General features: G+C 47.7%; 1 protein-coding gene across 1 annotated transcript in view; it reads left to right on the forward strand.

Moving 5' to 3' along the window:
• The window catches only part of MTMR12 (myotubularin related protein 12), a 65728-nt gene extending 59734 nt beyond the window's left edge, over window positions 1-5994 (forward strand). Inside the window, exon 16 of the mRNA XM_061129276.1 lies at window positions 3141-5994. Coding sequence (XP_060985259.1) covers window positions 3141-3710 — 570 coding nt within the window. The 3' untranslated portion in view covers window positions 3711-5994. The remainder of the gene's footprint in view (window positions 1-3140) is intronic.
• The last annotated feature ends 6273 nt before the right edge of the window (window positions 5995-12267 follow it).

The raw sequence follows: 12267 nt of genomic DNA on the forward strand, positions 1-12267 counted from the left end.
CCTTGTCTGGAAGGATTACATTTAACCTGTGGATTCTGGGCACAGTTACAGAGTCGAGACTGTGATGGGCAGGTTGTCAGGGCCCCTGAGAATCCTTGCCTTCGGCAGATGCACATTTGTCCTGAGTGTCACTGGGGATGCTGCAGGGAATCAAGGGTCTCAGCCCTGCCCAAATGTGATTGATACGGCCGAGGGAACGCTGATCACAGTGTGGGTTTATGTCATCTGTACCAGTTCAAGTCTTCACTAACAAGGCCTCTCTTCATGCTAAAAATGGTGTTTGTGACTGACATGTTCTGTCAGGGGCCACAGAGCTCTGGCACAGCCACCTCCCCCCCGCATATTCTGTTGGAGCTGGAAGACAGCCATGGGCACCATGTGAGCAGATGGGCCTGGCTGTGTTCCAGTATTTAAGAGGCTGGCACGGGCCAGAGTGGGTCTGTGGGCTGTTATTTGCGGACCTGGGCTTAAATGACAAACATCAAATTATTTGGGTTTCCCTTTAGATATTTGTTCCTGATTTTACTAGTTATTAAAACTCCGACATTGCCTAGATGATGTATGATGTACATGGCATTTCTTGTTCTTTCTCCTGACTTGGGAGCCCCCCCACAAAGAGGAGAGCAGGGTGGTCAGTTATGGTCACTCGCAAGTCAGAGCATGTCACTGCCTACTCCACCACCATCTTTCTGATTCAGAAATCCTGCGGGGCTCCTAGGAGCCTGGCCAGTTCTGGTGCGGGAGGTGGCTCCATTCTAAAGGGGCTTGGGGACCCATGAGTCAATGCCAGCACTCACAGAAGGTGCCTCTGCTGGCTGCTGCTTCACCCCTCCGAGGGTCCTCAGGCCCTGCCTGGGTGTTCGCGCTCCTGGTCCAAGCTCTGTCCTGTCTGCGGGGCCAGAACCGCCTTGCGCTCCAGCACAGCCGGGCCAGAGGTCAGTTTCGCCGGTGAGCTGTGCCCCCTGGTGGCTGCACACACACCTCCCGCCGGGTCAGGATGGCCCAGCTGCCCCCACCAGAGGGGCAAGGGCCCTCAGAGGTCTGAGGGAGGAGGTGAAAGCTCTACCTGTAAGGCCTTTTCTCTGCCCAGGCCCCTTTTCTCTGAGGGTCCCTTCTTGTAGGTGGGAGTGGAGAACCTAAGGGCCCAGGTTCCAGGAGCTGGCCCGTGGGAGAGGCTTGAGCTGCAGGTCAGGGCATGTGAGGTTGTATTAGCTCCTGCAGGGCCAGCATTGGGCCGACGAGAACCTTTGAGGCCGTTGGGTGAGGGGTCCTGGTGTCAGGCTTGGGGCCTGTTGTTGGGGTACAGGCAGCCTTGGAGACATTCTGTAGAGACCAAAGAGCCGTAGCCAACCACAGCTGCCCTGGGAATGCCCAATGCGCTGCCCCGGGAATTACCCCTCCAGACCATGGGGTCCGCTCAGGTGTGGGGTCCCAGCCGCAGCCCCTGGCCTTGACCAGGCTACAGGGACACAGTGCTGCCCCCACCTGGCCTGTCCGGAGCGCTCCATTCACTCTGGGCTTGAGAGGAGGGCTTCCAAGACATGGAGGGCTCTGTTAAGAGTCCCAGCTCCGTCCGGAGCCAGACGGTGTGAAACCACACCTGGCACTTGGTAGCTGGGGCCTTTGTGGTTGACTTAACCACTGCGCCTTAGTTTTCTCATGTGTCAAATGGGGCCATAATGGTGACTCTTTACTAATAATGGGTGAGTGGTTGCATGTTAAGCACTGAGCATGGAACCCGGCAGGCAGTGACAGGCCCACCTGCCTCCCTTCCCCTGACTCACCTGGGTCACTGGGCAGAAGAGGCCAGCCCCCAACTCTCCTGCCCCCAGGTGGAAAGTCAGAAATCCTGGTCATCTCTGACTTGGGGTGTTGTGAATGGTTTTGCTTTCTACGTTATATTTTTATTGTTTGTTCTACACTTCTTAATAAGGACGAACCACTGGTAGGAACATGTTACAGAGGCCTAGCCCCAAAATAAAACTTCTGTCTCTTCTTATTTCACATGATACCTCAGGAGCAAAAGAGATGGGGGGAAACAGCTCCTCCTCAGATTTTTACCTTTATCTTCAAGCACCAAGGATCTGTTGCAACTGTCCTGACCATCCTTACAGCCCTCTCCCACTGCATCCCAAAATATAGCACCTAGCTTTGGCTGCAGATCAGATTCCTGAGGAGGACAAGCATATAGATGCTCTCAGCATCTTCCACCCTGTGCAGCTGGTCGACAAGAACATCCGGCCCATTTAGACAGTCCTCAGGCTTCCTTTGCTCCCATCTGTCTCTTTGTCCAAAAGAACCTTTCTGACTTAGGCTTGACCTCCCACTGGATGCCTTACCTCCCACCAGTTAACCCTGTAAGCTATTTCGTTGGAGCGACAAGCTCTTCAGGTCGTTGGCCCTGCTTCCTCACAGGTGTTCAGAATATTGTGGAAGCCAGGCCCCTAAGTTTCTCAAAGAAGAAACATTCTGCTCCCTTCACAGATGAATCGGCCTCATCTCCAAACTCCCCTGACTCATCATCTGCCTCTCTTGTTATTCACTTATTTATCAGCTGCGCTGGGTCTTTGTTGGTCCACCCTGGCTTTTTTCTAGTTGCAGTGAGTTGGGACTAATCTTGGTTGCAGGGCATGGGCTTCTCGTTGCAATGGCTTCTCTAGTTGTGGGGCCCTAGAGCCTGGGTATACTGTACTATATAGTACAGTATTCGTGGTGCACGGCCTTACTTGCCTCTTGTCATGTGAAATCCTTCTGGACCAGGGATCGAACCCATGTCCCCTGCATTGGCAGGTGAGCTCCTAACCCCTGGACTACCAGAGAGGTCCTCATCGCCTGCCTTAACTTCAGCTTGTTCTTCACGAGTGCTTAATACCCTGCGCCGGGTCTCGCCCATTTATTTAGCAACCGAGCGTGCATCTGATATGCTCATTGTGGAATAAACAGGCATCCCCCACCTGCCCACTGCCACTTTCTCTCTGTGTGTGATGGCATTGTAATGAATTTGCGTTCACAGGGCAGTTCTCATGACTCTTCTTAAAGTAGGATTATGCTTTTTTTGTTTGTTTTTTTGGATGGAAACAACCATCACTGTGCTCTTGGGCTAACCAAAGACTTTTTTTTATTTGTGTTTTCTCTCAAAGCATCAAAGACAACTTTCTCTGCCCCTCACCCAATCGAAATCATCTCCCAAAAGAGGATTTTTCAGGGAAGAAACAGATCACTTAATTAAAAACCTGCTAGGCAAGAGAATCAGCAAACTGATCAACTCCTCGGAAGAGCTGCAGGACGGCTTCCGAGAGTTCTATGACGGCTGGCACAGCAGGCCCCCCAGCTACCAGGGGCTGCTGCTGCCTCACCTTGAGGGCCCGGAGATCAAAGTCTGGGCCCAGCGCTACTTGCGCTGGATTCCAGAGGCCCAGATCCTGGGTGGCGGCGGAGTGGCCACCATGAGCAAACTCTTGGAGATGATGGAGGAAGTCCAGCGCCTACAGGAGAAAATTGAGGCGAGACACCATAGCCAGGAGGCCCTCCAGGCAGAGGCTGCCTCGCCACCGAGGACCTCGGGCCGCCTGTCCTCCTTGTTCCCTTTTGCGCTGCTGCAGCGCCATCCCTCCAAGCCTGTCCTGCCCACCAGCGGGTGGAAAGCCCTGGGAGATGAAGACGACTTGGCCAAGCGAGAAGACGAGTTTGTGGACCTAGGGGACGTGTGACTGGCCTGCTCGGTGGCGGTGAGAGAGGACCCTCGCAGGCTGGGACAGGAGGTTGGACATGTCTGCTCTCCACGTCGTTGTGGAGGGCAAGCCTGGGTCTTCTGGAAAAGAGCTGGTTCTCATTTCTCCCCACCCCCAGTTCTGAAAGACTATGCAGTTGACTACCCGTATTTGAGTATCATTGAAAGGAGTTAGCGCGTGACCTGTGAAACAGCTGTGGCCGGCGTCCTCTGCGTTAGCATCACTCGGACCCCACGGTAGCTACTTTACTACTTAGAAAGGGCTTTGGTTAGCTGTGCTTGGACGCTGTACGGTCCTCACATCTTTCCTGTGCCAGCGTGCTTTATCCAGTCGTCAGGAGTAGCGTCTGTCTAGCCCATCCTGGTTCAGAGCAAGTTCAGCTTTACATGGTGTGTGTGTGTGTGTATATGTGTGTGTGTGTTGGATTAACAGATTCAGACAGCGTTGTTAAGATGTGTGGCCTTCATTTCCAAACCGTAGCAGTTTTCCTATGTCCTCTTGCCATGCGTGTTACCATCCTGACGTTTCCGACCACCCTCAGACTGTGTCACTTTATGTGGGCGTGGGGGGCTGGCTCGTGGGCCGACAGCTCCAGGTCCCCCCCACCCCGCCCCACCACCAGCTGTGCACCGCTTCCACCATCCCTTCACACTCCCCGCCTTGGTGTACCTCGTCCTGGGATCTTGCTGCTAAGCCTGTGGGTCAAACTGGGGGAAATCTCTTAGGTTTGCCCAGAGGCGCCTCCATTCTTCCGGAGGCACGCAGTGTTTGAAAGAGGTTGCTTCGCCTTTTTCCAACAGCATGCCGAGGCTTCAGAGCGTCTGTGACCGCCGTCCTCAGGCGGTGTCCCCAGTTTCTGCTACCTTACAGCCTCATGAAGATCACTGTTGAACATGGCTATCATAGGGAAGCGGTCAAGCATAAGTTTCAGAAGTGATGGTGACCACATAGTACCTCAGTGATTTAAAAAGCCATAGAAGAAACTTGACTATGCCTGGTAACCTTCCTGGATCTGCTGTTTAAATGATCTATAGTTTTTAAGTGCCGGAAAAGCACACTTAAGTGAGGACCCGTTTTTTCATTCTCCGTGGAAACCTGTTCAGTTCCACAAAAGGAAGTGGGAAAAATGATCGCTCTCACGTCAGAATGTTCCCTATCAGAAGTTTGCCTTTTATACCTGTTTGCTCTCCAGTATGGATTCCAATTTGAACATTACCTGTTTAGAAAAGCTTTCAGTTGCTGAAGGGCAATAAGAAAATTTGAAAGTGTTGACAGAGGAGTCTCTGGGTTTGCACTGAATCGTCTTTTGTACACCACAAGAGATTGCTTTGCAGTCCTCCCCATGCCGTGTTGATGCTCAAGCCTCGTTGGTCTGTTCAGACGATGGAGATTGAGGGGAGGGCAGAATTTATGCATCTGGGGCCAAACACATGCCCAGTCTTGGTTGCCTTAAGAGTCTCACTAGTAAGGTCAGTGTAGGCTTGCAGTGGGGACTATAAAATGACCCTAATTCATTGGTTATGTTCTGTGGGCCTTCTTAAATGAGCACGAACCTCCTTTCCCGGCCCCACTGCCTCCCAGATACACTATGGAGTTAACTAGTTTTGTTACCATATTATAATGGGAATATTTATACAGTAGCCTCTTCAGTCTTAAGATCTTAGTAATTTTCATTCCAAAAATGCCCGGTGTGATGCTTTACACTCCATAAAGTATGGTTTAAAGGCACAAGGTCATGGCCCCTGTCATAGCAGTTGAATGTGCATTGAAATATTTTTCTATGATTTTTTAAAAGTAAAATTACAATAGAAGAATAAGCTGTTTTAACATGTAAGGTCATGACAGTTTATGTATTTATATCTGAAATGAGATTTCTATAAACTTGTATTTGTGTACAGGATTCTCAGTGGATTTATATATTGTGACATTTTTATTCAAGATTGAGATATGGATTATGGTTAACAGTAAAAGCTAAAATGAGATCATGTACTTTGTCTAAAATGCTGCACTGTGCACGTTTGGAAATGTATATTAATTTCCTGTATATAATATCTTGAGTTTGTTTATACCTCCAGGTTTTTACACTGAAGATAAACTAGCTTTAATTACATTAGAAACTTTTTTTTTTTAAAGGGAATAAGCTGTTGGGCTAAATCTGTATAAATGTGCTTTTTATTTTCTGGATGTTCAATGAAAGTTTATACTTGTATTTCACTGCATCGTATCTGATTGCAGAAATTAAAGCACAATTTACAATACTGTATTTGGTGTGGTTGGTATAACATGGTATAATTATTTTCATTTAGTCACTGTGTGTGTCGTGGTGGGGGTGGTTGATTGGTTAGTGGGTGGATGGAAAACTAATAACCAAATGGAGATTTAAAATTTCAGGAGGTGATAAAATACTATGACAAAAAATAAAATAGGGTAGCACCCTATAGGTGCGCTATAAGGAGGTGGCGCTAGTGGTAAAGAATCTGCCTGCCAGTGCAGGAGACATGAGAGACTCAGGTTGGAAGATCCATCCTCTGGAGCAGGCCATGGCAACCCACTCCAGTATTCTTGCCTGGAGAATCCCCATGGACAGAGAAGCCTGGTGGGCTACAGTCCATGGGGTCACACAGAGTTGGACACAACTGAGGTGACTTAGCATGCATGCATGCCTATAGGGTAAGTCAAGGGAGAGAGTTTTTTAATCCCTGAGATTAAATATCACTGCCTCTTTGCTTTTGTGGGGATATATAAAATGAGAATAACTTTGTCGATGGAAGGGGTCTGATGAAAGAGAAAAGCCTTCGTTTCCTGCCTCAGAGAGTAAAGCAGGCTGGCCTGGGTGGGATGGTGTGTACAAGGAGGACTTTTTCCTCATTCATTTGTTCAGTGTTTGTCTACGAGATTGGTTGAGAAGCTCTCTTCTCTGCCCTCTCCTGCCCGCGGCCCTCTCCCCTGGCTCTGCCCACCCCTCTGTTGCTGTGGGCCAGGCCTGTCACAGGGCCAGTTCCGAGCCATCCCTGGAACTCCGCATGCTCCCACTGCTGCCGCATTGCCCTCACGTGTGGCAGGTACTTGGTATTTGTATTAAACTCCCGTTAGAAGTTCTGGTGCATGCATGCTAAGTCACTTCAGTTGTGTCTGACTGTGACCCTGTGGACTGTAGCCTGCCGGGCTCCTCTGTCCATGGGATTCTCCAGGCAAGAATACTGGAATGGGTTGCCCTTTCCTCGTCCAGGGGATCTTCCTAACCCAGGGATCCAACCCACATCTCTTAGGTCTCCTGTATCAGCTGCAGGTTCTTTACCACTAGCGCCACCTGGGAAGCCCTGAGGTTAGCCGACTCCAGTCCTGTTTTCCACATTTGTTAACTAGCTCTTGGACTTGGGAGCACTCCCTCTCTCCAGGTTTTGCTTGTTCCTGGATTTCCAAGTGAGGGCCGTGGGGGACTGAGGGAAAGCAGGGCAGGGAGAGGAAGAGAGCATTTCCTTTCCCATCCAGTGTGAAACAGGACCGTGGGGAGAGGCGGCTCCTGCTGAGAACGGACTACCTGGCTCCCGTGTCACCTCCTGTCCTGGAAGGTGCGTGGACAGGCAGAGGGAACCTGGACTCTCGCTTGTTTTCTGAGCCCCTCCCGTGGTTGTGCTCACTGTTTCTCAGCAGGAGAGTCTCAGCTGTGCTTGGGCCCTGCTGGGCCCTAGGGCATTTGTGAAGCCCACCCCGGGGCAGGACCACTGCAGGGCCAGGAGACAGGGCCTTCAGTGACAGGTCCTTCCACATTGACCCTTCTAGCAACCATCCCCAAACATACTTGCTCTTAAAAATGTTAGATGGGGATGGGAGAGAGAAGGCCCTATTTGTGCCATGGGCTCCAGTGTAACCAGGTATTGTGCAAGGGTTTATATGGGAATTTATTGGCAATCAGGCTGGCCAATCAGGGTAACAATGAAATAACTGGTTAAGGGTCATTTATATATTGAACAGGAAAGTTATTTGTTAGAATGATGGTTCTGTATCTCTAAAAACAGACAACTTGGTCTATTTTGTGGTTCCGGCCCAGGTTCTTTTAAATTCTTTGGTCTTTAATCCTCCCATGACACCGTCTGCCTTTAGCAGTTTAAGGATATGAAGGTATGTAATCATATGGAAATACACACAGTTCTAACCAGTGGACGGCCAGAGAAGTCCTTGGCTTTTTTAAAAAATCTAGTTTTGCTGGTCAGTCCAGTGTTTGTTAAATTTTTAAAAAAATACTAGGTTTGAATATTCCTTTTGTGAAAAGCTGTGTGACATTTGTTTGTTTTAGTCTTGAATGGAGAACTTTTCAAATAATCAGAGACCTGGGGCAGGCCAGTGCACTGCTAATCCCCAGCGCTGAAAGGGCACAGGGCGTGCCATTCCTGGGCTGGGAAGGAATGCGGAAGGGCAACATTTTATCCCTCAGACTGACCTGAGGACCTTGGCCTGGAATGCACTGCCGCAGGGAGAGCTGAACATTCAGTTCAGTTCAGTTCAGTCGCTCAGTCCTGTCCGACTCTTTGCAACCCCATGAATCGCAGCACACCAGGCCTCCCTGTCCATCACCAGCTCCTGGAGTTTACTCAAACTCATATCCATCGAGTCGGTGATGCCATCCAGCCATCTCATCCTCTGTCGTCCCCTTCTCCTCCTGCCCACAGTCCCTCGCAGCATCAGAGTCTTTTCCAATGAGTCAACTCTTCACATGAGGTGGCCAAAGTATTGGAGTTTCAGCTTCAGCATCAGTCCTTCCAATGAACACCCAGGACTGATCTCCTTTAGGATGGACTGGTTGGATCTCCTTGCAGTCCAAGGGACTCTCAAGAGTCTTCTCCAACACCGTAGTTCAAAAGCATCAGTTCTTCAGCACTCAGCTTTCTTCACAGTCCAACTCACACATCCATACATGACTACTGGAAAAACCATAGCTTTGATTAGACGGACCTTTGTTGGCAAAGTAATGTCTCTGCTTTTTAATATGCTGTCTAGGTTGGTCATAACTTTCCTTCCAAGGAGTAAGAGTCTTTTAATTTCCTGGCTGCAATCACCATCTGCAGTGTTTTTGGAGCCCAAAATATAAAGTCAGCCACTGTTTCCACTGTTTCCCCATCTATTTGCCATGAAGCGATGGGACCGGATGCCTTGATCTTAGTTTTCTGAATGTTGAGCTTTAAGCCAACTTTTTCACTCTCCTCTTTCACTGTCATCAAGAGGCTCTTTAGTTCTTCTTCACTTTCTGCCATAACGGTGGTGTCATCTGCATATCTGAGGTTATTGATATTTCTCCCGGCAATCTTGATTCCAGCTTGTGCTTCCTCCAGCCCAGTTGCTGCCCTGCAAATAAATTCTTTGATACCATCTTTCCAGATTCCGTATATATGCATTAGTATACGATATTTATCTTTCTCTTTCTGACTTACTTCACTTTGTATAATAGGTTCTAGGTTCATCCACCTCATTAGAACTGACTCAAATGCCTTTTTTTATATGGCTGAGCAATATTCCATTGTGTATATGAACCACAGCTTCTTTATCCATTCATCTGTCGAGTCGATGGCTATCTAAGTTGCTTTCATGTTCTATCTATTATAAATAGTGCTACAGTGAACGTTGGGGTACATATGTCTTTTTCAGTTTTGGTTTCTTCAGGGTATACAGCATTCTATATCTTGATAAGCAAATCTCGGTGAAATTACATTTAAGCTGTGTGTTTCACTGTATTTAAATTTTGCATTAAGAGAATATTAAGCAAATCTTGAACTCTAGTTAATGATACTGCCAACAAATTATTAATGGGGAAATGCTCTGTTGTCTGCGTTTTACTTTCATTGGCACCAACACCAGGAGGGATTAATGGCTGGGTAGAGGGATGGACATGGCTGGATATGTGATAAAGTGAATAATAGTAGATAAAATGACAGTGATGTGATCTTGAGCTGGGTATGTAGGAGTACGAGTGTCCACAAAATTCTTTAAAACTGACTGTGTTTGGAAGTTTTCGTAATAAAATGTTGGATTTTGGGGACTTCCCCAGCAGTCCAGTGATTAAGACTCTTTGCTTCCAATTCAGGGCCCATGGGTTCAATCCCTGGTCAAGGAACTAAGATTTCACATGCCATGCAGTGTGGCCAAAAAGTGAAAAAAAAAAGTTGGGTTGTTTTGGAGGAGGCCATGCCTCCAGCATGCCGGAGCCGATTTCTCCAACCAGAGGCTGAATCTGTGCCCCCTGCAGTGGAAGTGTGGCATCTTAACCACTGGACCACCAGGGAATTCCATAGAAAATTTTTAAAACAAACTCTTCAAGAATTAATTCTAAACAGAGGGGGGAAAGGTACATAGAACTATATCAGTCTTTTATGGGAGAAGAGAAACTCTATCCTTATAAAACTACCTGGCCACCAGGAAGATACAATGAAACTCAGAGAAGTAACCAGAATGTTCATGTTCTCCCTACCTCCACCGCCCAGAGCCCCCTATTTCTGTTTCCATCATCTCTGCACCATCATTTTCTGTTGCCTGGATCATCATTCTAAACTCCTTTCTCTCTGCTTTTGGTCCCTTCTCTCATGTTGCCAGTGAATCTTCCTAAAGCAGTCATGTGATTTTTTTTTTTTTTTTTCTTTTTCTTTTTGACTTGAAAACATGTGATGGATGCATCCATTAGAACCCTGGGTTACAGTATCTTAAGACAAAAAGAGAGACTGTGAGTTTGAAGGTGGAGGTTAGAGATGCTGTTGGGTCTCTGTTCCTGAAGCCCATGTAGTCTTTTTTTCTTTTTTTAATTTGGCTGCTCTGGGTCTTAGTTGCAGCAGGTGAGTTCATTGCGACATATGGGATCTTTAGTTGCAACATGTGGGATCTAGTTCCCTGATCAGAGATCGAACCTAGGTCCTGCATTGAAAGTGTGAAATCTTAGCCATGGGATGAGCAGGGAATTCTCCCTGAAGCCCTTGTATTCTATTCTGAGCATTCTTTGCTGTTCTTAGGTCTGCACACCAGCTTTCTTGTCTTCCCAGTTGATGAAGTGGGATGAAACTCCCACAACAACTGTTTTCAAGAGACCAGTCAGATTGAATTGGAATCTTGGTCCCATTCCAGAGCCAGGACGGAGAGTCTAGGCCAGCCAGCTGTGGGGCGGGGTCTTACTGGGCCACTCCCCCCAGCTCTGAGTGTGCTGTGCGCTTGCCTGCCCAGCACAGATGCCAGCTATTCACTGCTTATTCATTGTGAGGCAATCATCTTTCCCTGTCAGATTCTCGAGTTTCTTCATACTATGAATGTCACATTTCTGTGTTTTTCTGCATTGACTGACAGCGGCCCCCATCAGGGGCTGAGGAGTGTGATAGTTAAGGGGTGGCCTCTCTAGAACCAAACTACCTGAATCTGAACCCCTGATTCACAACTTATGAACTGTGGGACTTGGCTGAGGGAGTTACCATCCCTCTCTCTCAGTAAAATGGCAGCATTCACAGAATCCATCTTATTGGAGCTTTGGAGGATTAATGATGAGTTCCTCTTAAGTGTCTATTACATAGTAGATGTTCAACAAATATTAGCTATTATTATGTGGTCATTTAAATACTTTATGTAAACAGAGGTGTGTATGTGTGTGTAAACTTAACCAGTAGCTATTAACATTTAAATACCCCAAACAGGAATCCAAGTTCCAAAGGTGGCTACGTAAGCACTTCAGATATTCAAAATCTACCTCCAAAGGTTTGCTGAGCATCTTCTAGCAGTGAGATGTGTCGGTACATGGGATATACTCTTGCCCCTGCCCACTGCTGATTTTCAGAAGCTACTGACTTAGCAGAAAAGTGTCACAATTATATAATGGCCAAATTGACTTGGATCAAGTCTTGACTTCAATTCAATCATTATATATATCAGGAGTTAAGATTTACTGGATGTTCAATAATAGTTGTACCTGGGGGAACTCCTCCCTGTTCCCTACAGTTGTATAGGAGGCTTAGGGTATATGAAGTCAGCCTGCAGTTTTTGGTTCATTGTGGCTGCCACCTAAGGTCTCTATGTCTTTGTTTTTTTTAATTAATTAGTTAATTTCTGGCTGTGCTGGGTCTTTGTTGCTACACGTGGGCTTTCCCTCCTCGTGCTGAGTGGAGACTACTCTTCGCTATGGAGCACAGGCTCTAGGGAGTATGAGCTTCACTAATTGCAGCACACAGGCCCTAAAGTACATAGATTTCAGTAGTTGTGGTGCACGGGATTAGTTGCTTTGTGACAGATGGGATCTTCCTGGACCAAGGATTGAACCTGTGTCCCCTGCATTGGCCAGCAGATTCTTAACCATTGGACCACCAGGAAATTTACTCGGTGGCTTAGTTTGGATTTACCCAGTAGCCAAGACTCTGAGACAAATGTTTGAATGCAACTTGTTTATCTGGCAAGTGATCCCAACTAACAGCGTCAAAGAGTGAGCAATTAAAAAAGGTTCACGTAAGTTACTGCAGTGAGCGATGGGGCCCAGCCCTGCCAGGAACCCTCTGAGAGACCATATGAACTTAGG

Source organism: Dama dama, chromosome 25, assembly GCF_033118175.1.
Source record: "Dama dama isolate Ldn47 chromosome 25, ASM3311817v1, whole genome shotgun sequence".
Taxonomy (NCBI): Eukaryota; Metazoa; Chordata; class Mammalia; order Artiodactyla; family Cervidae; genus Dama; species Dama dama.